Source organism: Mustela lutreola, chromosome 6 (assembly GCF_030435805.1).
Source record: "Mustela lutreola isolate mMusLut2 chromosome 6, mMusLut2.pri, whole genome shotgun sequence".
In the NCBI taxonomy this organism is placed as follows: Eukaryota; Metazoa; Chordata; class Mammalia; order Carnivora; family Mustelidae; genus Mustela; species Mustela lutreola.
Genome location: NC_081295.1, coordinates 65440123 through 65465247, shown reverse-complemented (window position 1 = coordinate 65465247; position 25125 = coordinate 65440123). Strand labels below are relative to the sequence as shown.

At 41.0% G+C, this 25125-nt stretch overlaps 1 protein-coding gene across 15 annotated transcripts in view; it reads right to left on the bottom strand.

Annotated features, from left to right (window-relative positions):
* The window catches only part of MAP7 (microtubule associated protein 7), a 167729-nt gene that overhangs the window by 34260 nt on the left and 108344 nt on the right, over positions 1-25125 (bottom strand). For 11 of the 15 annotated variants that reach the window (XM_059177460.1, XM_059177465.1, XM_059177466.1 and 8 more), the window contains 5 exons: positions 24941-25039; positions 18056-18133; positions 4947-5110; positions 4044-4161; positions 540-650 (listed from right to left, as the gene is read on the bottom strand). In XM_059177460.1, the coding sequence (XP_059033443.1) occupies positions 540-650; positions 4044-4161; positions 4947-5110; positions 18056-18133; positions 24941-25039 (570 nt within the window). The remainder of the gene's footprint in view (positions 1-539; positions 651-4043; positions 4162-4946; positions 5111-18055; positions 18134-24940; positions 25040-25125) is intronic. The other 4 variants (XM_059177462.1, XM_059177467.1, XM_059177464.1 and 1 more) reach the window with 1 other exon arrangement.

Below are 25125 nucleotides of genomic sequence, written 5' to 3'. Positions count from 1 at the left end.
CCAAATCCCTGAAGAGCAAAATGAATGGACACCAAAAATCAATCACACGCACACACAAGAAATGCAGTAAGCAAGGTTTGGTTAAATGAGAAATCAAATAGCAAAATGAAATCTACCAACATGAATCATTTAAGATTTTTTAGAAAGTCAAAGCTTGAAATTCCCAAAGTACAGATGAAAAGTCAAAGACAACATGATTGAAGTGAAATAAATGTTCGTAACAAAGGTTATTGGCATGTTGGTGGATAAGTGGGTGATTTCTGGAGCTGTAAACTCATTTACTAAAAAGTTGAGAAGCACCGCTTTCATCACTGCTAAATGCAACCATTCAGCCAAGTTCTAAAATGAGCAAGTTCTTGTCGCAAGGGAAATGCTGTTCAGCCGTTTATTGCTTTTTTACTCTGAAGTTTTTTTCTTCCTATTTAAGAAACGTAGGGAAAGCAACTTCAGATGCTTATTGTTAGCTGTAAACATCCAGAAAAAAAAAAAGCATTAAGTAAATAACAGAACACTTTTTTTTTTTTTCCTTTTGACTGTACCTCTATCTGGAGAATTTAGTAAAGTTGCAGATGAAGAGGAGAGCCGCTTGCTAATGACGGGATCAACATGTTTCGAAAGATTCATGGTGGAAACTGACCGCCTGTCTGGATCTAAAACAAATGGAGATAATGCTAATTGACAGCCAGCATGCAGGATTGCAATTTCCTACTTTACTGACGGGAGGAGAAACTAGGATTGGATGCTTTCAGCTCTATTACTAGATCTTACATAATAGCACAGTTTTCTAAGTGGACATCTTAAAGGTAACTTAAAGGTTAGAAATACAATTCATTTTTCTCATAGGATAAAATAAATATGTAGCACACCAGTTTGTCAGCCAGGGAAATTCAAGCATATTGTTATAATACAACAGACAGATGACAACCACAGGTAGGCCAGTGGAGGACAGCTAAAATAATGGGGCAGACCATACAGCAAGGAAGGAATTGTGAAAGTGGATGCCCTTAGAATTTCCCCAGCCAGGAACAAGGGGGCAGTAATGGGGCTGGTGAAATAGAATCCAAACACTAGGAAAAAAGAAAAAGAAAAAAAAAAAAGAACTCCAGGTTCTATGCTTTGCTGCTGCTTTTTCTTGCACAGTTACTTTACCCAGGGCACTAAAGTTCATTACAGAAAAACAAATTAAAAAGAAAGAAGAAAGACACTAGGTGTGGAACTGAAGGCCACTGTAGAATTTCTTTTTAAAAACTCTACAAGTAACCACACCTCTGGGCCTATCACACGCAGTTTCAGGTGTTTACAAATGTAGAACCGGCCCACAAACCTGCCCAACGAAACTGACGGCAATATCAAGAAAATCAGAATTCTTTAAGTTTATTAGCAATACTGTTGATCCTGTAGGTGAGTAATTTCCGAGTAATTCTTAAAGTTCAGAGAGAAGATACAAGGCAAAAATCAGCTGTTAGTCTGCTGTCTGTATGGTGGAACCAGCTGTCACCAGGTTCATTAGGAGAGGTCATGTTCTGTGAATAAAACTGCATCGAATAAAGTCAAAAAGTCTCATTATATCTATTTATGAGGGCAAGTAGATGTTCTGACCTATGACCAAAGTTAAAAGGGTTTTGCCATATTTTGTTTTCTATTGCTAGCTTCTTCTAAAACTAAAAACAAAAAATAATCCTCGTGGTAGATGACTTTAAAACCCAGTTCCCATTGGTCTAAGAAACAGTGGTAGTCAAAAATTTTTCAGTAAACGTCCCTCCACAGAATAACCATTTGTGACCACTACTGACAGCGTATGGCGGATAAACAAGTCTTCTAGCAACATCAGACATTCCAATCTCTACTGGGATGCATTTGTACAGTTGAAGCCACTCGAATTATAAAACAAACAAACCCAGACATCAAGTCTGTGACGTCAATTAACCCTTAACTGATAGGCTCTTGGGGCAATCCTGAAGATTTAGGATAAAATATCAAAAGGAACATTTTAATGATGAAGTGTAAAGTCCAGGGACACAAGGAAGGATAACAAAAGCCATTTCTGGGTGACTGACAGTGACACATTTCCTGATACTATGTTTACATGTTCAGCTGTAGTTGGGGGACATTGTGTTTCCATGCAGGCCTGCTCTGCCTGGTGAAAATGATGGAGGTATAACATGTATTTCTTTGATGATTTTTGCTCGCTGAACAAAATACAAATTCACGAAAAGGAAGAGTGAGTTTAAAAAAATTTACAAAGCAGTGCTAGTCGATGTGTGGACAGTAAGGCAGCACACTGATTTAACCTGGATGAAATTTAATTTCTAGGATCTATTTTTTGGTCAGCAAACACTGACTGAGTGCCCAACCTGAGTGAGGCATTGTCATAAAGGAGTAAGACCAGATCACTGCTCTTCAGATCACAGCAGATCATTGCGACCTTGGAGAAGGCAAATTCCAGTTACTTCCAACCTTCTCTGTTCTGGTATAGCAGCAATTTTCTCCAATTCACAGCCCATATAAAAATGGATATTACCCAAGAGCTAACAAATACAGCACTAACTCCTCTTGCTCTGAGTGGCAGAGTTAAAGGCCATATACTGAACTCTGAGTGTGGAAGCAAGAAAAAGTAAGGTTATAAAGATATACACCATGCATGGAATATATATGCAAAACTGCCCCTAGAATAAAACAGCACACATAAATGAGTCTTATGATTACAGATTTGACACCTGCTCCACCAACTACCACTGGGTCCCCAAGAGCCAAGGGAAAAACAAAAAAGTGCTTTTGAATATGGTTCAACATCAGAGGAAAGTAAGCTGTGATAAACTGGTTTTAGAATTTTTAAAATAAAGGGATTCTATTGGATGCACCGAGTGTTAGGAATGCAAGAATAGAGCAAACAAAAATCCACGGCATTTAGATTAAAACCAAGAGCAGAGAACAGCAGTACTGACAGGGGTGGGGCTGGGATGGGGTTGGGGAGTGCAAACTGGATGTACTTTGATTCCGGGTAATTTATTAACTATAAAAACACTTTTTGAAGGTTTTCTCCAAAATGATCACTTAGAGAGAAAGTAAGCACATCACGTCATTACATTATTTCAACACCTTCAAGTCACCGGATTTCTATCATCGCACTTCAGAAACACTGTGCCATATCCCAGATCTAGGTCTATGTGACGGGATATTAAGCATGCATTATGACTAAGTGATGATTCAGCTACTGACAGACCGGCCCTAGGTGGGAGGTGCTAGCTACAGGTCAGGCAATCAGCAACCATGGGGATGTCTGTACCAGCTTTTCTAGTACCACCAAGAGTTGGGAAGTGGTGGTCCAGGCCTGCTAAATCGAGAAAGGTGAATGATGAATCAACAAAACCACCTGGGGACAGAATGTAAGACAATGATTTTTCAAAGTAAATCATAATTTTAAAAAAAGTTATTAGACTCACACAGATGAAAAAGAACTCACACGCTATATAAAATTCAAGGTGTATTGAATTTACAGTACAAAAATAAAGCCTCTCACTGGTCCAAATTTCAGTGTGATTTTACGTCTGTTCGAGAACAAGGTAATGGCTGAGACATTCCTGGCTCTAGTTTCAGAACCTGCACTTTCTCCCGCACATGCTTTATGGTCCGAATACGCAAGCTCAGAGTATCAATTCTGATCAGTCAATACTACTATGATTCTTCCAGAGAAGATGATAAAATCGGCTAACTTATTCCATCATCCTGGAATCCTAATGCAAATGATTACTTAAAATAATAAAGTGTGCAAACTGCATGTTTTTTTTAGAAACACTGCAGAGATTTCTATCTCTTCGAGGAATTGTGTAACAGAAGAGAAAAGCAGCCTGTGTTAAAGGAGATGAACCTTATCTTCTTACCTCCATCACCCTCTTATCCTCAAACAAGTAGAAGCAGAATTTATAGTTTAATTATTTCAGCACGATTTTTGTTTTGGAAACACAGGCTTAGAGAAAAGCAACTGCCCTTTTGATGCCCAGGAAGAAAGGAGTGATTTTCCAAAGCAATCAAGATTTGTGTACCTGCACTGTGGATGTTAGGGCTCCCATGGAGTGGGCCTCCCCATGACCACCGGTTAGGCTTCTGTTTGGGCTTCTGGCTCCTTTCCATCGTCCGTCGTACAACAGCTTCATGGCGTTCCTTAAATGGAACAGAGGAGCAGTGATCAGATTCAACCTGGTTATTGGAGGCTTCTTCAACTGAAGGCAGAATGGAGTAAAGGCACTACTGAGATTTTAACTGGAGGACTCCTACCTCCTAACCTTTACACCTTATCTCGGGACAGGAATAACATCAGCCTGGGAGGGTTATGGAAAGCATCAGGTTCCAGCTGCCAGAGCCCCCGGGGAAGGATGGGTACTTAAATCAGCAACCCTTGTTATTACTTGTTATTACTACGCGCCACATAGGCACGGTGGCGCAGGTCTTAGCTTGAGCAGATGTTGAACAATTGTGGTACCGTATCTTAAAAAACAATGGCACTGAGAATCTAAGCAGGTGGGTAAGGCCAACTCCTTGACATACTAAGCTGTGACTTACTCATTCTGAGTCTACAAGTTCATTTTTGCAGAAACTGACATATAAATACTCAAGGGTTGAGTAAAGATTAAATGAGCCAATCTATGTGAAAACTTTTGCACGTGGGAAAGCCTGTGAGTTTCACACAAATGAACAGAACACAAGTAAGTTACCGTTCTAGTCCACGGACTTGGGCTTTTGAAGTTTTTAGGGAAGTAACTGTAGCAATCATACCATTCGCTACCTGCCCTCTGTACCCCGACCTCTCCAGAAGCTAGGGTTATCTATAAAACTGATGACTTAATGCTCCTAGGCATCCTAGCGCCGCAATGGGAGGTTTCATGGTAAACGTGCAGCATTTCTGGAGCAGACAGACCTCCCCTTCACTGCCCGGGGCGGCCTCTTACTTTGTCCTCCTCCAGCCTCTGCCTCCTCTTCTCCTCCACAGCAGCCCTCCTCCGCTCCTCCTTCAGCCTCTGTTCTTCTAGCTTCTTCTTCCGCTCTTCCAGGTGCTTTTCATAGTGCAGCCGGGCTCGCTCTTCCCGTTCTAACCAGATGATTTCTCTTGCAGCTTCAGGAGTGAAAACAAGGGAAATCATGCACAGGCTGGCTCAGAACTAGGACAGATACTGGGGTGCCTCAGTCGGTTAAATGGTGGACTCCTGATTTAGGCTCAGGGATGATCTCGGGGTGGTGAGATCGAGCCCGTCCCTGGGGTTCTACGCTGGGCGTGGAGCCTGCTTAAGTTTCTCCCTGTCACTCTGCCCGCGCCTCCCACCCCTCCCCCTGCTTGCCTGCACTCCCAAAAGAAAAACAAGAAAGTGTACATAGGTAGTACTGTATAAATGGGCCACAATGAACAAATATGGGTTCTTTGGTTTTGTATTTGCCAAGCCTGGCCTTTGCTTTTCTTCAATTTTGAGGGCAAAAAGGCCACTGTTAATTTATAGCATAATTTGATATGCTAGCAATGAGGTCTAAGAAGATGCACTGAATTTTACCCTTCACAAATCACTAATGTCCTCTTGTTTGGTGTGTTACCCTGATACGATGCCCTCAAAACCAATAGTACCATTCGTCTCTCTTTTAAAAAATGTGATATCCTCCATAACATAAGCTATGACTACAGTTGTTTAAACAGAGCACTGGTTCTCTGAAAGTATTAACAGAATTTGGGAGAAAATCCCCAGAATAGATAGCTGATAAAAGATATATTAAACGCCTTACAGATTTATCACACTGAGTCAGCTAAGTGGTGTGAGAGAGTAAAGAAGCAGTTTGACTATGGTTAGACAAATGAGACTATTAATATCATAGGCTGAATGAAAATACACAATTCAGAAAGTATTGTTCAGGGATGGAATGCTTCTTTTCTCCTTTACATGTCCATGGTTCTTCCTCATCTTAGGGGAATACATACCAACAAAACGTTTTTCTTTTTCTTTTCTTTTATTTTGGGGTACAATGCTTCCTTGACCCGTGATAACTAGACAGATCTTTAATATGAGGTATTAACACTGTTTGAAAAAGTGTCCATACAAATTTAGAGCACAAGCCTTGAGGATAATAGATGGCATATAAGTTAAAATGTTATTTTTTAAGAGAAAAAAAATCAAAATTCAGGACATTTCAATTTCCTCTAAATGTTTATTACTAAAGATCCTGCATTTCTGCTACCAACAAGCATTTCCAAAGATAGTCATTCGAGGAGACAAACCTACTGAAAGCCATTTGAATTGACTTCACTTGTGTGAAAAGTCAAGAACAATCCAAGATGAGTTTATCTTGTGACAGCACTCATGGTGGTGGCAGAGAGAACGGGGTTCTCCCTGCAGCTTTTGTCACTAATGGGTGGTGAGATCTTAAGACACACTCATTTGAATTTCAGTTTTCTCTTGCCTAAAAGACGTGGGAATTGATTTTCAAGGTTTCTTCCAAGTTTAAAAGTCCATGGTGCTAAAGAAATTCTCAAGCCCAAGCTGAAAATTTACTTTAAGTAGAAGCACATAGCATGTGCTCAATAAATATTTGCCGAGTGAGTGAATAAATAAAAAGACTATGAGAAAAAACATTGAAAGTAACAGGTGGGAAACATAATTCTAATGTGTTTTAAGGGTGATTTTACTGTGATTACACACACTTGTGCATGTAATATCTTTTGGTTTCATATGTGGGCATACCTTACCAATAGGCTTTCAATGATACATTTTTGTGTAAAATGTGTAAAATTACACATTTTAGTTCATTTAAAAAGATGGATTTACAGTGATCAACTTCTGTCAAAGCTTAGAGTACAAAATATTTAAAGGCAAAATGAAAGTCTTCCTTTAACCCCACACCCTCTTCTATTCCACCTTTACCTTTTGTATAAATGTAAAAAACAAAATCCATATATACTGTAGCACAGTACACCATCTGCTCTGTGTCTTGCTTTATTCACTGAAAGTATACCTTAGAGATCTTTGCATAGCAACACATAAAACATGAATCCAACAACCCTTTTAATGGCTATATAATATTCCACCATCTACATATCTTATTTTATATAATCAGATACTTATTGATAGATTATCTAAGTTTCCAGTATTTTACCAATGCAGACCTGGGATGACATTGTACTATCACCACCTCTGTAGACACATGAACATATCCATGTAGAAGTAGAATTGCTGAATCAAAGGGAATATACACTTCAAATTTTGATAGGTAGTGTCATACTATCCTCTGCAGAGGTCACACCAATTTACACTTGCACTGAAAATGGATGAAGATCCCAGACAGAAAAAAGAAATGGATTTGCACCCTGCAACCTGAGACAGGCAGTATGATACAAGTATGATAGATCTATTCCTTAACTCTTAGCTTTCTAACTACATAGTCTTTGAGTTTTATACCCACGTTGAGGAAAACTTCAGATTCTTTGGGGACATTTCTGAATGTAATATTGTCTTTTCCTGTAAGATATCCCAGAAGCCAAAAGACAAAATTAAAAAAAAAAAAGTTTATTGAATTTTAAGTAAATATTTTTTCAAAGGTAAATTTGTAAAATTAGAGTTCATCAGTTCACAGATTAATATTCCTTAAATAATGTTTTTCATCAGGCTACTTTCTTGCTTGTGAATATTTGTGATTATTTTCTCATTAAACTGAAGCTCCGCAATTTCTGAAGTCCTCCCTAAACTTGGCCTTAATATGCTTCTGTGGCCTATTCTGCATTGCTCTCCAAAATGGCCTCTTAATTCTAATTAGACCTGTTTCCTTGCTGCCCCTCCCAAACAACCCATCCTTCTTCCATCTCTTCGTTCCAGTTGTTGCCCTGTTGAGAAAGTTGCCATCACTGTTTATCCAAACTGACCCATTCTTTAAGGCAGTGGTCTTATATTTCAGAATCATATTGGGGTGTGTGTGTGGAGCGGGGAGAGTATTAGTTAAAATGCAAATTCCTGGGCTCTAACCCTCCTATTTCAGAGTTACCAATTCTAGGACAGGGCCTGGGAATCTGAATTTTGAGCAAACCTCCCAGGTGATTCTGGGTGGTCACAAGTGGTCTACTGATGGGATCTGGAGGCACACTGCCTTCAAGGTCTTCAGGAGTTTTGAATCTTCTCGGGGTGTGGGGGGGTAATGTTATGACATCTACCACAAACTTCAGCATTTCTTCTATTTTAATTTCTAGGTCGCAAAGGTTTTCATTGTTCTCCCTCCTTCCCCTCACTCACCACAGTGATTCTCATAACCAGAACCTATGAACGGTCTTCATAGTTACTTCCTGATTCACTGGGAACTACTTCCTGATTCATTCACCTATAACTGTGTGGTCTTGGTCAAGTTACTTAACCTCCCAATGCCCCACTTTGTCAGGGTAAATCATGGATAAATATAGGACCTTCCTCATGGAATCACTGTAAGGAGTAAAAGAATAATTACAGTTAACATAGTTTTAGAATAGTTCTCAGCACTTATTAAACACTCAGTAAAATTGTTTGGCAAAAATTGTTATTGCCAAATTGTCATCACCATCATCATTGTGGTTTCAGTTCAAAAAATTTAATGTAGTTCTTAAGGTTGTGCTATAAATCACAACAGGGTTAGATGTTTTAATAATAATAATAATAATAATAATAATTTTACCTCAAATAATCTTTTTAAAGAAATAATATTTCTTTAGCCATCAAACTCTAATTGAGTTCTCCTCCAATTTTCTTCCAGGAAGTGGAGATCCTATTGCAGTGCCCTTAAACACTTCTACAGAGAACAGGCAAACAATGGTGAAATAGCAAACAAGCTTTCTCATATGACTGCAGAGTGTGCTGGTGATTGCCAAGTTTATTACCAAGTGCAGATCCTGGATCATGTGCTCTTTTCAATTACAGGATAATACACAAAATATTTCAATTATTTAATAACTGCAAGTTAGTTTATTCTAAGAGGTTTAGTTATTTAAAATATTCCCTATGGATAATAGGTAATATCAAAGTCTTTTATTTTCTCATTCAGAAATAAGAGTTCTGAACACAAGAAAATAATCAACGAAATGCTATGGACTGAACTGTGTCCCTCCCCCCTCAGCCCCTAAATTCAAATGTCGAAGGCTTAATGTTCAATGTGACTGTATTGGGAGACAGGGCCTTTTGGAGGTAATCACGTTTAAATGAGGTCATAAGGGGCCTTAATGAGATCTAAATGAGGTCATAAGTGGGGCCCTAATCCAATAGGCTTGGTGTTCTTATAAAAAGAGACACCACAGAGCTCACTCTCCCTTTCTTTGTTCTTACAGGAAAGACCAGGTGAGAATAAGGTACATGTCTGCAAGCCAGAAAAAAGGTCTCATCAGAAAGTGAGCTCTGCTAGAACCTTGATCTTGGACTTTAAAGCATCCAGAATGATGGGAAAATAAATCTGTTGTTTAAAACCCCTAATCTATGGTATTTGTTATGGCAACCCAAGCAGACTAACACAACACTTGGTTCCTACCTAAATCATTAACGATCACTCGTTTCACAGATGCAGCTCTATAAAAAGATAGCATGTCCAGAAAAGGAATCATAATGAATATTATTAACCTTGACTCTTGTGAAGTTTTAATGTTTCCCTGGACTCTGGGATCATGATATAAAATGAGATGAAAGCCCACGGCAGTCCCTGAAATACTAGGTGTTAATAAATCAGTCCCGTCCCTGAGCTGCTGTTGCCAGGAGTATACTTCAATGACACTAACAGTATGTCAGTGCCATGCAAAGGGGACACTGCGACAGTATGAGTGCCACACAAAGCAGAAATCCACTATCAGTCTGGTCTCCACTTAGAAACACACAGCGACTCTAGTACTAAAAGAAATTTAAAATGAAGGGCAAGTATTGTCACGGCTAAAGCATGTCTCGGGCTTCACAGCAATGTGGGTCCGCCCTTAGGCCTGCCACTCACCGTTTAGGTGCCACAGAGCAAGCGATTTCTGTGGTCTCGCATCCTCACATGGCAATGGCGCCATCTTTCTGACAGGGTCTTGGTGGGCTCACGTTAACAAGTGGAGCGCTTAGCACAGTCCCATGTACACAGCAGGAGCTCAGTAAATGTAGATAATTATCAGGAGTGAATCTTTAGGACAATCAAACCAATTCCTGCCCTACGCCACAGAGAGGATGCAGCGAATGGGAAGAACAAAGACAGGAAGCGTACCAGTGGGTTGGGTGACTCCCCGTGCCGGTCACCATCACCAGTCTAGTGCCCAGCCTGGTCCTTCTGAACAGGCTTCCATCTGCGTGAGCGCATGTGTCACTACTACGTGACGGAAAGAAAAAAAAAAGTGGCATTCAGAGAACAGAGCAATGTTATCACCTCACCTCTGAAACATGCAGATGGGCTGTCTCCGTTTCACAGGAAGACATGGAAGAATACGAATTGGTTACTGGTAATGCTGGGCACTAGCAATGCCAGTAATATCTTGAAGAATTGGAAAATGACCAGTGCTAAATTTCTGAGTTCAGGATTTGGTTCTGCTAGTAATTTTGTGTGACCTTGGGATAATGAGCCAACCTAGTTGACCTCTAAATTAGAGTGTGTGTACAAAATGATCTCCCAGATCTTTTCCGATCAATGTCTAGAACTCAATGTTTGTTTTTACTTTGGAGGAGGTGTGTGGAATTACTATTAGGTCTCCTTTTGTTTTGATTTTGACTGTTAACATTTTCATCGTTATGCTTTATCTCAACAATTATTGAGATTACCTGCATTTCCAGTTTAAAAGTAGATCTGATGGATGAGCTAAAGAATTAAAGGATTGGGTGACTTCCAAGCCAAGTGACTTGTATTAGGCCTTAGTGTTAATTCCAAGCTTTCTAAACTCTTCTTCCACTCCTGTCTTGTTGGACTGATATACCAGAGGTCTGCCTGGTAGCAACTGTGACCTTGCAGGACGCTCACACTGTCTCCTGCTCCCGAGCAGTCTTCCCACTCTGCCTGCTTCCCAGCACACAGCAGTGGGCCCAATGGGATTGAGGGGCTGGGGTAGCAGTTTATACGTTGGAAGATCAAGAGCCTTCCCCATACACAGGCTGAAGGACTTTTGATATAAGAAAGCAATACTATCCAGGACTCCTGTCTCTAGAGCCAGGCTTAAAGGAGGGTTCAGCCTCTGCTAAAGTATACGGAGTTTTGCTAAAGCATAGAAATCAGTGATGGTCCTTGGAATTTTTTAGTTATTACCTCAACCCCAACCTACTTTCACTTCTTAAGCATTGCTATCTTCCTCACCTGGCTGCTTTACTGAGCCCTGCCTTGCCCTGCCCTGCTGGACCAGGAAACACAATATCCCTCTCCCTTTGTCTCCCCCAGCTCAGAAACATTAGGCTTCTTCAGTCCCAGGCATCGGAGTCTGTGTCTGTGGCATCACGTGGCCGGCCATCCTCATCTTCTCACCATCACCGCCATGGTGAGATGTCTTCAGTTCTCCCTTTGCGCTCATGCCAAGTGATCTGCAGACATTATCTTCACAGCCTCTCAATGAGGCAGACGCTGCTATTAAACTCACTTTATCATGAGCAGTCTGGGACCTGGAGAAGTGGTGTAACCTGCCTGATGCCTCACAGTAAATCAGTGGTGGATCTGGAACCAAACTCTGGACTGTCTGCTTCTGGAAGCAAACACTGAGCCATTATGTTGAAGGACATGCTTTGCAACGCCTCCCAGAAACTAACCTGTTGCTCTAGATTGGGACAAGCTGGTCATGCAACATGAAGACCCTTGTCTCCTAATGTCACTCTTAGCCCTTATCCTCTTCTGTTTATAAGATCCCTTACTTTTCAGATTTTAAGATCTTTTCATCTTCAGCCTCAAAGGCAAAGTCTGTTTCAAGAAGAAGAAATAATGGCTGCTTAGTCAGAATGATTCATTCATTTATGGTAAATCTTCAGCCTCTAAGTTACCAAATCCAACCTGCAACAAGCATTTATTCTTGCCAGTCCCGAGCTTGACTCATGATACAGCCGCTGAGGTATGTGTGCGCTCATGTCCGTATCCCTCCCACTGCCGTGCAGTCAGAGCCCTCAGCTGTTCACGGCCTGCCTGACGGCCTGGAGGGCTTTTGTACTTTATGTTCATCAAGTGACTTCGGGAGACCAGATGCCAAGACTAACCACAGATCGGTCAAACTTCTACCCAGTAGCGATTTGGTTTAGAAAGACTGCTTTCCCAAAGCTCACCCTGTTTTGTGGAGAGTCTGGTCAAAACCAAAAACTGGGCTAATCGAATAATGTGAAATGTGAAATCAGAGGCAGCTTTACTTATGACTTTAATCGGTACAGCATTATTGGTGGTTTACTAATTAGTCCTAATCCCCCATCAATATTTTTGAGATGAATGCTCAAGCCAGGCAGAAATGATCATTTATCTCTTGGCCACACTTGGATTAACAGTGCTGTCCCTGTGTTGAAAACACACTGTTATTAAGGAGATTTAAAAAAGAAAAAAAAAGATAAACTAAAAAAGCTATGACTGGAAGGGCAAAGAAGTCTGGTAAAAATTATCCACAGAAAGAAACTCAAATAAAAGTTGATTAACGTTTGTTCGAAGTTCAAAATCTTTTTTATATTATCTTGGTGATTTCTAACACAGTATGAGAGATCTCTTGTACAAGTTTGAACCTAGCTATAAAACCCCTATGTTGAATACATTGAAGGATAGATTTTATAGACAAATTTTTCTTCGTGAGATATGCAAATCAATCACAGAAGTCTGATAATCTTTCATGATGTCACAGAACCCCAGAAAGCCCCAGTTGGCAATGTCACTCCATTCATGCCAAAACTTCAAGCTTAATCCATATCATTTTAAGAAAAGGGGTTGAACCGTGTATCTCCTTGGGTGCAGAAAATTTTTCACCTGTGAAAGAGTTCTTAAATATTCTCTTGAATTTGTCAACATATTGTAGGGCTGTCAGTTTTATAACATACATAAAAATTCAACAGTTTTAAGGCACAACTAGTGTATAGATGACCTTTGTAGCCTTGTCCCTCTGAGACAATGTTTAAGAATAAGAATCCAAGACCTGTTGGACTGACCTATTACAACGGCAGGTATTATCTGATAATTTGGTAATGTCTTAGCAAATCTGCAGTACACCTGCCGCATTCGTCTGTGCTCATGTTAACATGCATATAATTAGTACTCATTTACCATTTGACGATAATGGTTAGACATTGACTATGGGCCGGGCACTATTAATAGGTACTGGGCATGACAAAATGACACAAGTACTTTCTCTCGTAGAGCTTATACCCCAGTGGGGGCAGACAGATAACAAACAAGTGAGTAAAAATACACACATGCTTGGATGTTGAAAGTAATATCAAAGACATATTAAAGACATGCTTAAATATGCTCTGGCAGAAAGAAAATCCATCTACTTATCACAATGTAAAAATAAAACACACACCCTTCTATAAAATAAATTACCTTAACAATTATGGCAGGCCCACACAATAAAAAGGACAACCATGGTGTTAATTTGCTGCTAAATGTGATAATGCAATGTATAATGTTGTTTGCCCCATTATTATTATTAATATTGCATGAAAGACTGCAGAGTAAGGAAAGTCTGCAAATATTTACTACATGTCTGTTGAATAATTAGTACCATGCCATGTACTGGGATACAAAGAACTAGCAAATTATAGTCAATCACACCCTTTAAAAGTTTAACAGACATGCAACCAGGAGGTTATATAAATCCAACTAGGAAAAGTTCATAAGGGCAAACAGCAGCATTAGAATGTGAGCTAAAATATGAGGTTACCGACCGCAGAGTGAGAAAATGATCAATTTCTGAAAGGGGGAAAGGCCATGAGGAGTAGAAAGGGCTTCAAAAAGAGGGAGTGGCCCTAACTGCAACACAGCTGGAGAGATGCAGTACATCTGCGAGATGGTTCTAGTGAGCAGGACCTGAATTTATGAAGGCCTGGATGGGTCTGATAGCACAGGCAGCAGATCTGAAGGCAGGGACCTGACATTTATCTTGAACATTGCATCAGCTATTCATATGACTAAGTGGACTGAAGGACAGAGAGAATGTGGCAACTTCCACCCACCTACTAGGCTCCAGACACTGAAGCTCCAGCTCGAGGACTAGGCTCAGTCCAACTCGCCACTGGTAACTTCAAGTGGCCCAACAGGCCAGAGTGGAGACTAGTGAGGGCCCAGCACTGGGACCCAAAGGAAGAGAAAAAAAATGTTTTATAATGCAAAAGAGCCAACAGCTAAGACTAGTGGTCAGGAAGATGCCAGTGCCTCCAGCAATAGGACAATTACCAAGCACAGCTGAAAGACATTATTGCTTGGGGCCAGAAAAATACTTGTACAATTGACCGGGCCACAAAAATCACCCAGAGGAATTGGTTTTGGAATGAGAGTTGATGAGCCAGATGTACAGAAGCTGACTTTCAGATAATGGGGAAGCATCGACTGCCTTAGGAGCAAATGAATGTGTAGAACCCATGTCATCAAAAAAGGAGAGTTGGAACCCATGTGCACAAATGAAATTTTTTTCCCTTACGGAAAAAAAACAAAATTAAAGCTTGGAAGAGAGTTGGTGAAAAAAAGATACAGAGGTCAAGAGAGGGGAATTTGAAGGAATGGCCTGAAGAGACTCAGATAGAAGGGAGTGGTTAGGGGGATTCCTTCACGGAGAAAGCTTTCAAGACTGAAAAATACAGCTTTCAGAGTATTTGTGCTCAACCAAATGGACAGAACAGCCCCAAACATGAAGAATTATGCCTGGTTTTATGTGATAAATTGAAGGACAATGTAGAAAGACTAAGCCACATGACCCAATCCCACCATAAAATCATTAAAGCATGAGTCAGAGATTTAACTTACAGAAAGTTATGAGGATGTCCTCTCTATTTACAGAATAGTACAAACATGACATGCCGCCCAAAACAAAAGGAACTTTATTCTCCCTCTCCACTTTGCTTTTTTGAAACTTTGGATTAAAACAAAAAATTTTAATAATTTCCAATGTCAGTTGCAATCTATATCCAACACTGAGTAATCAATCTCAATGTCCAATCATTTAAAACTTTGCTTTGCTGGAATTTATGGAGTGTACTCCAATTTTTTTTCCCCTTAAACTTGAAAAGCGTTACAGTTTGAAAGCCTGGTAACAGCTGGTATTACCAACTGTTTTTGTTTTTAAAAAAGCACAGTCCAGAGATCTGATATTGACATTCCCTCACCCCTTCTTTTTAAAAATATTCCACTGTCATTATAGTTTTTGCAAAGCACAGTTTAAGGGTAGCTGCTCGGGTGTGTCCTTCCATTTTTAGTACTAAAAGATTTTTTTTAAGAAATCAACTTTATAGACTGCAAGGCACAATTTAAGTTAGGTGCTAGGTTTTAGATAACACTTTTACAAAAATATATGTATGTGTGCTCACATGTATGTTTATTCATGTATTTATGAAGATTGAAGAGAGCCTCTCAAGATTTAATTGCTGCTATGACTGATTACATGGAAAAAATAAGGCAAAAAGACATTGCTTTAAAATTTAAAAAAAATGCAATTAATGCAAATGAAAAATAAAAATTAAGACTGATGTATTTCATGAAAATTGTGATTTTTTACAACAAAAAGAGATCAGAATTCAGGAAGCCATGATATATAACATGGCAGGGATAAGAAGAAAAACCATGTCTATTATATGATGGCTCACTAAAACAGTCCAGGTGTAATAACAGGATAATACAATCACCTGAAAACTACTTCGACCCATGTAATATAATCTGTGAAGCATGATGGCTTCCTTTAGCAAATGCCTTTTCCCACATATCCCTGTGTCACTGTTCTCTGATCTCTGTCTCTTCCACCCTCCTGGACAGCACTTCCACATCCTCTGGTGGGAAACTCTGCCGGCACGTGACACCCACAGGCTGGTCGGGTGCTTCTGTGGGTTCTCACCAACCCGTGTGCATACCCTTTCAATACCACCTCCAATTACAATTGCTATGGGTTTATCTCCCTCCCCACATACCCTGCAGCTAGCCTTTGAAGGGTGGGTCTCAATCTCTATCTTTTGAACACAATACCCAGAAAACAAGGTTTTTGACTTTATAAATTAGTAAGTCCTGTGCTGCCCTGTGGATATGAATTAAAATGTGGGGTTTCCTCTTAAGACAAACATCGAGCCACTCAACATACAGAACTAGGCAACTTGCAGGAGACTGTGTAGGCTCAAAGCGATAGGTCTTGTAACTTCATAGCATAAGAAGTGAGATCATTTTTGTTTGACCAGCGTGTTAATTAATACATTCCACAAAACTAAAAAAAAAGGAAAAGAAAAAAACCAAACAGTGCTTGGCTTTGAAAGACAAACCCAAACAGAAAGGTCTGAGTTACTGTGTAAAAGCTGACTCACAATGGGATTTAAATCATAAAGGGGTGGTCTCCTGATCCTCTGGAGCTACTTCTACTCTAGCAGGTGGGAATTCATGCTGCAACTCTAAGGAAGAGATAAAACGGTTAAGACCTGACCCCGCTGGATGGGACAGAGAGGGGAGAGAACTCAACAGCTAATCCTTGGACCCATCCAAAGACAGTGCAAATACCAGCCATCCCAGAGCAGGTAGGCAGTTGCTTTTTTGTGCTTATCTGGAGTCTCTTTCTGCTTGGGATGCTCTGCCTTTCCTCTGTTCTGATCTACTTGTCAAACCAACCTGAATCAGGGAACAGTGGGCATACCTCCCAGGAGCAAGAGACCCAGGCTGCAGAGTATGTGGGGGAAAGCATCAGCCTGAGGGCCACAGAAAGCCCTCCACCAGGAACCCACTCGCCTGCAGCAAGCCTATCAGCCACAGGGAACTTCAAGCCTGGGCAGAAAGCTAGGCACACAAAAGCAGCAGAGCTCAATCCCTTCCACCAAGTTGTTGAAATCTGTGTCAAAAAGACTTTGGCAGCAAAAGAACTGACCTGGCATGCCCATTATGGCAAAGGAGAGAACAAGGCCCTTGTTGGAAGAATTAAGTAATGTCAGTAGACTTCTGAAAACCAGCATCCCAACAATTTCACAGATTTGGGTTTGTGGATTAGAACAATAGAAAAGACGGGGTACACATGCTGGGTTCTCCCGCCAAAACATGAATTCTTACAAAATGCAGTGGAACTCTAGAAAAGTTAGGGGTCATCCACTGGGAACATGCTAATAACCTCGGTCAGTCCAATTTTTAAAGACAGAGACATTCTGCAACACTGAGACAAGCTAACCAGACATTTCATCTTTCCAAGGCACTTAAGGAGAGCATCCTGTTTTAGCAGTTTGGCATAAATGGACATCAAAGTAAAGGAGGAGTTAGCATGAGCATCCTTGCTCAGTGTTCTAGAGGACACTGGTGCTTTGATCTTGGCTTCCTGGTAAGGTCATCCCTGGGACACAGCTCTCCAGGTGATGGTATGGCCAATACCACAGTTGCTAACCTTTCACAAAGACCTTAGGTAGCAAAAGAAAAATCAGATGGCTCAGCACCAGGTTCTGCACTCTTCTGGCAGCAAGGCTGGTCGCATCCGTCTATAAATTCAGCAGCAGGGTTATTTTATTATGGGAAGCAGGAAGTGCCCCAGTAGTCTACACACTCATGACTCTTCTTCACATAAAAGAGAACCATAAGTTCACTGTCCTTGTGTGCTGTTTTTTTTTTTTTTTTTTTAAGCTATAAAATGTAAGCTGAGCCATCGAGCCTGTCGTACATACATTCTCTCCTAAACCACATTAAACTGTGATTACAAGAAGGGAAAAGGACCTTAATCCTGGGCTGGGCTTTCCTGTTACTTAGAATCTGGTCCCCTGTTTCTATCACATACTAAATTCTGTTTCACATCCATCTGTATGACTCACAAAGGCACGTCAGCGAGCATAGTCATTAGAGTGATGTCCGTGTGCTCAATGGTTAAGTGGCCTTTAGTCTTGAGGTGAAAGGTAACAACTCAATGACAGTGTCCCTGAAGGAGGGGATGAGGGCTGGGGATGGATACCTAGCTGCTTCTCACGCTCCTCGCGACGCTCCCTGGCCATCCGCTGCCGGTCATCGACCCGTAGCACGAGAGGAGGGTCTGCAAATGAGATAAAACATATAAGCAGAAGAGTGGATTTTCTCATAACAATATACTTTGATAAATACCTTTTTAGCTAGTAAGTTCGATGAATGAAATATTACTATGTCTTACAACTGAATGAAAGTAAGTATCAAAGTTTCACATTGTGAACATCAACTCTGCACCAGGCATTGTTCTAGGTGCTGAAAAGAAAGCAATCGAGGAAAAAAAAAATCTCTGCCCTTGTGGGGACTGTGCTCTATTCAGGGAGAATTTTACGAACAGGATAAATAAGAGATAACGGAATGAAAAAAAGGGGCTGGGGCGTCTGGGTGGCTCAGCTGGTTAAGCGTCTGACTTTGGCTCAGATCATGATCTTGGGGTCCTGGCACGGAGCCCCATGTGGGTGCTCTGCACTCAGCAGGAAGCCTGCTTCTGCCCCTCCCCCTCGTTGCATGTGTTCTCTAATAAATAGAAAAGATCTTTAAAAAAATGAAAAAGGGGAAAATATACTGAACGTTAGTTTGAAATAAATGCTAAGGGGACAACAAAGCAACAAAGGGGATTGTGACATGGCAGGAAGGGACTGTTTAACATTTTAGACAAGGGCCAAGGGAGGCCTAACTGACGTAACTTTTACGTGTAAAACCCTGATGGAAAGGACACATGGATGTGCAGATATTCCAGGAGATGGGAAGCAAGCACAAAGGCCCTGAGATTAAGAGCACATAATGTGCTCAAGAAACGGGTAGATCTACGAGCCTGGAACGGAGCGAGATCGCAATCAATGGGGCCAGACCTGCAAGGGCCATGGCACGGGGCTTGCTGGTCACAGGGAGGACTCTGGATGGCACTCCAAGCAAAACACTGCTGCGGGTTTCCCAGCAGAGAGCTATACTAATGCATTCACTCTGCTACTACATAAACAAGCAAAATGATGATGATGATGATAATTACCTCAAAATCAGGTTTATTTTCTCTTCTTTTAAATTGACATATTTTTAAGATCTCATGTTAAAAAATAGAAAGCTAGTGGGACAATATTTTACATAGCATGGTGGTGGTTCATCAACAAATTGAAAGGCCCTCCATCCCAAAGGCCTCTTGAAAGCCACGGGATTTGTACATTGAGGGGGAACAGAAACCGTAGAAAAGGCCCATCAGGAGCCTGCAAAAACCTGGCAGTGAGAATCACGTGCAAGACTAAGTGATAGCATTTTATGCTTTTCCTTTCTTTTTCTTTCTTTCTTTTTATTTTTTTATTTTTTAAGATTTTATTTATTTGACAGACAGAGATCACAAGCAGGCAGAGAGGCAGGGAGAGAGGAGGGCAGGGAAGCAGGCTCTCCACGGAGCAGAGAGCCCGACATGGGGCTGGATCCCAGGACCCTGAGATCACGACCTGAGTCAGAGGCAGAGGCTTAACTCACTGAGCCACCCAGGCACCCCTCTTTTATTTTCTTTTAAGATATGAGTTTTAGAATCTGGTCAAAGGACCCCTCAGTAGCTCACATTTATTAGGATACTTACTTTTCAGACTTACTGATTATTTATGAGATTTCAAATATTGTTTGTGTAAGAAAATATGGCTCCTGGCCCCAAAAGATTTACTTCTGGAATCTGAAAGTGGGCATGTGGCCTCCTGCTCAGGCACCTGGTTATGGGCCATACACAGGGGTGTTTTACTGTCATTTGTTTTTGGTGAAAAGAAATGACAGCATGGCAAGTGGCATTTGCAAGAAAGAACTATCTGAGAACAAGTCAAAATGCAGTTAGAAGAGACCTTCAGGGACACCTGGGTGGCTCAGTTGGTTAAGCAGCTGCCTTCGGCTCAGGTCATGATCCCAGCATCCTGGGATGGAGTCCCACATCGGGCTCCTTGCTCAGCGGGGAGCCTGCTTCTCCCTCTGCCTCTGCCTGCCATTCTGTCTGCCTGTGCTCGCTCTCTCCCCTTCTCTCTCTCTGATAAATAAATAAAATCTTAAAAAAAAAAAAAAAAAAAAAAAGAAGAGACCTTCAATGATTACTTACGACTTAAGTAATATGCCTTAAACAATGAGGTTTACCCGTTCATAAACACTTATTTAACTATATATAACCCCCAAATCAACTTTATTAAAAAAGACTTTATATAAAAAAGACATAAGCACTTTACAGAAAGCCCACAAAATAGTTTAGGGGTGCCTAGGTGGCTCAGTTAGTTAAACGTCTGCTCTTGATTTCGGTTCAGGTCACAATCTCCAGGTGGTGAGATCGAGCCCCGCATCTGGCTCTATGCACGGCATGGAGCCTGCTTGACATTCTCTCTCTCCCTCTGCCTCTTCCCCTCTCCCCGCTCCCATACTTTCCTTCTCACTCAATTAATAAATATCTTAAAAAATAGTTTAATTCCTTTGAATTACATTTATAATTTCTGTCACACCATTCTTATTCATAGTGTGTACTTTCGAGTACTTGCCAAATTTCAGGCAAAATTTTGAAAAAAAATTTTCGAAGGGAAGATTTTAATAACAACATATGGGACACACACCCCCTCACCTATCCTCTTCTACCCCAACCAAGCCTGAGAGCTCCAAATCAATCACAATATCAATAACCCAGTTACACACTATAATGGTTGCTGTTTGGATACACAGTAGGAAAACAGCACTACATGGGATGATTTCCGTAATATCATTTCATATGAAGATTATGCTCATCGCATGTAACGAACACCACCCTGACTGATCGTTTAATATATAAGAAACAAGGACATATAGATTGCTGCACAAACAAATCAATCAATTGCTAAAAATAAGGCCAATGCTTACAAGTATCACGATTCCTGCTGACCTTGTTTTGAGTGCTGGAATGATAATCACTATTCATTTGGAATCAGATTTTGAGGAAGTAAAGAATTAGGGCACGGTGATTGTGATATCCTAGATGATTTTGGTTGGATTAGGAACCTGGCATTAGAAAACGCTGAATTGTTAGAGGGAAAAAGTCATTCAGGTCTTTTTTTTTTTTTTTTAAAGATTTTATTTATTTATTTTAGAGAGAGTGGAGGGGAGAGGGAGAGAGAATCTCAAGCAGACGCTGTACTGAGCACCCTGAGCCCGACGGTGGGGCTCCATCTCCGGAGCCCGAGATCATGACCCTGAGATGGTGACCTGAGCTGAAACCAAGAGTCAGAGACTCAACTGACTGGACCACCCAGGTGCCCCAAGGCATTCAGTTTAAATTCTGTTTCCATCCTTCTGATTACATCCGTCACTTGGGTGCCAGAATGTCAATAATACTGCTGGTGGATTAGAGATGGGGTGGGGGAGGAACAAAGCCTTATTGGTTTTGTTCACTGCGTATTCCCAGTGTTCAGGACCACATCTGGCAGGAAGGAGAAGATTTAGAAGCATCTGTTGAACGAATGAGCAAACAACCTTCACTAACTTTCAGAGCCTTTAACCCCCCCCTCAACATACACCAATGGGGCAAACAAACAGCAACCTCGTATTTGATAACAGACTTAAAAAAAATAAATGTTAAACAGTCACAGTTTTAATAACCAAAAGCTGATAAAAATTATCTTTAAAGAGAGGTTTCCAAAAAGAAAAAAAATTGAATAGTTCCAAGTAAAGAGTGAATTTTCTAGGATTCTTCGTCTGCCTCTCATCCCCAACCCTCACGTCCCTTTTCCCTGCAACAAAACCAAGGTGCAGGAAGTAAATGAACGTCCTGAACATTTCCCATCGTTTCCTGACAGATCTAACACTGTCAGAAGGAAAAGTTTTCAGAGCAACAGAACGTTGCTGTGAGTTCACCTGCAGCTGCCCTCTACATTCAACCTCTGGCTGAGACGACTTGAAGCAGGGGGCTGGCCACCCAAACTGGGGCACTTTCAAGAGTGACGGGAAGTGCTCCTGATATCCTGTCTTCAGTGACATGCATGAGCCTAGACCACAAAGGGGGAACTCAGGGGCTCTCGAAGAAAGAAAATCAACTGACACGGACAAGGTTTTCTCAAGAGCTCACCAGGCTTTGACTTCGATCCGAACAACTAGAGTTGACACAATAAATAACTTCACTGGGGCTTTTGCATTTTGCAAAGCACTTTCACAAACATTATCACTTTGTTCTTCACAACAGCTCTACAAGCTGGCCAAGTACCTACTCCTTCAAGGACGAGTTCTCATGCCTGTTTTCCAAAGGAGAAAGCTGAGGGAAATGTCTGTGACCAAGGAAGGTGGCACAGTGAAGTGTCACAGCTAGTTCCTAAAACCAGATCTCTAGCTCAACCCCGGGCCCTTCTGCACACCAGGGCACTCAGGGAGGCATGACAGCGGCAAGATGGAGCAGTCAGAGAAGGCCTGGAAGATTCCAAGGCCTGCATTCCTCTGTGATGGAAATGACTTATAAATGCTAGTGAAGTTTTTTGTGGCTCTTTTAAGACTTGTTGGTGGAGCGTGATAAAGGGATAGAAATTAAGAGGGATTTTTAAAAATGAATTTAAGTTTCTGCTTTTTTTTTTTTTTTTAGGTATGTACTGATCATGAAAAGAATGCCAATGTTCTCATCTAATTAGGTTACACTCTGAATCATCTGGAGGCAGCTGATGGCATCCTCAAGAGCCCTCACCCACTCTGTAGACATGGACAGATCCATGACTTTACAAATGGTCTCTTTCTGTCTGGGTCCAAGTATTCCCAGCTGAGAGCACTTGTCTTTCCTAGATAACATGAGACATACTATGCCCACACTTATAAACCACAAGGGCCTCCTATGCCTGTTTCCAAGATAAAATATTAACAACTTGAATGTTATTAACATCAAAGAGATGTTCTAGAGTCTTTATCAGAAGGTAAAAGATGGGAAAACATTTAACTAAAATTTACTGGGTTAGGGACGCCTGGGTGGCTCAGTTGGTTAAGCGGCTGCCTTCAGCTCAGGTCATGATTCCAGCGTCCTGGGATGGAGTCCCACATCGGGCTCCTTGCTCAGCAGCGAGCCTGCTTCTCCCTCTGCCTCTGCCTGCCATTCTGTCTGCCTGTGCTCACTCTCTCACTCTCTCTGACAAATAAATAAAATCTAAAATAAATAAATAAATAAATAAAATAAAATTTACTGGGTTAAAAAAGACCCCAAGAAATCATTTGGTCAGACTGTCCATTTTGGGTTGAGGACAATATTCAAAATATTCCAAAATTTAGTATATACTTTACTTTTCACCACCCCTGCCCCAAGTTCCAGAGAATGAAAATTAATAGACTGCTCTAGTCAGACATTCCCATGACTTGTATCTCATAGAAGTAACAGGTTTTACTCAAGCCTAGCCATCCAACATGAAAATTCTTCTATCATCCTTTGGAGATACTAAGGAAAACAACATGGTGGTTTTAAAAGCAAGACCTTCATATGTACATCAGCTCATCTATATATATTTATATAAGCAAGGAGACACATGATGCTCAAAAGACACAATATGAATGACTGCCAGAGAGGTTAGGGGTGGAGGGGAACAGGCAGAACGGGTGAGGGGAGTGCAAGGTATAGACGTCCAGTTATGGAATGAGTAAGTCACAAGGATAAAACGTACAGCACAGGGAATACAGTCAAAACAAGGGGAAAACAGTATATAGCATTTAGCGAATGTTCAGTTCTCATGGTAAGACAAATGAGGTTTCCATGCTAAAGGATCCTCACTTCAGTGTAAGGAACCTAAGTCCCCTAGAATAAGGCCTGGGAGCACAGGGGCCCTGCTTTGCTCCTCCAGTCCCTGTCATGGTCCCAGGCACAGGACAATTACTCATTAAGTAGTAGATGGTGGCTGAAAGGTAGGTGGGTCCATGAACAGATGGAAAGGCAAACTAAGTGGGGAGTCTCAGCCTGCTAATTAAAATTGCACTGAAATTACACATCATCTTCCACTAATGGCTGGTCATACAGTCTGGCAATAGTACTTGTTAGCTGTCCTTCGTTTAAGCAAGAAGCCAGATTTATCTGCTCTGTTAAGATCTTTCCCACATGGAAACCCCACCAACCCACCCCCGCTAAACTACGAATAATGGGGGAATGTTTTGTTTGAAGCTAGAAAGAGTGATTTCCATCTTAATTCTCACTGATTCACTGCTCTTGAGTGATTTTGGTCTCGGATGCTGCATAAAGTAGGCTTCCAAGGCCCTCATGAGGGGGTCAAATTGCCGTTGCGTCTCTTTGCTTGTCTACCATCATACTGGACAGTGGGCTCTGTCAAGGACCACACAATGGCTGTTGGACACCTGGAAGCAACTTCATTGTCTTCAACTGTTTATGTTTACAGGCTGTTTGCTTCTTTGTATCACTGAGTGGAACAGACCATGAATCACAGGCTATTAAATGAAATTACCATGTAGGTGTACAATCATTGCAGACAATAGAGAACAAAAACATAATTCTGTAGCAGCTTTGCTATGTATGAAGATTTCCTTAAATGGCTTTTGAAAATGTCACAAGAAAAGATATACAGTAATGCTGGGCGCACAGGCACAAAAAGTTGTGGTTCACGCACCATTACAAAAAAGAATAGGAAAATGATTACCTCTTATACATCGCTGGACAGTAAACAATGCACCCACACGCATTATCTCGCTGATTGCCAAAATGATTCTGAGAAATTAGCAGGGCATGTGTTTGAATCTCCATTTTAGAAAGAGAAAATCAAGGCTATAAGAGGTTCTCGGACTTAAATTCATATAAGCCAGTAGGAGTTGTGTTTTGGTAGCAGGATAGAAACTAAGTTCTCCTAAATTCCAGCATGCCTTAAGGCTTTAGGGATAACTTTTTTTCTACAGCAAAAGACATGAATCGTACCTGGTTTACTTCCTGAGTAGTTGCTATTCTGTCCCGAAATAGCAGAGGGACGGCTGGAGGCAGCAGTTTTCTTTTCTTGCACTTTGTAGCTTTCAGGCGCTGTACAAATGAGACAAAGAGAAAAGACCATATTTAGTTTCTTAAAATTGATTTAGAAACATTCACCTATTCAATGTTTACTGTGA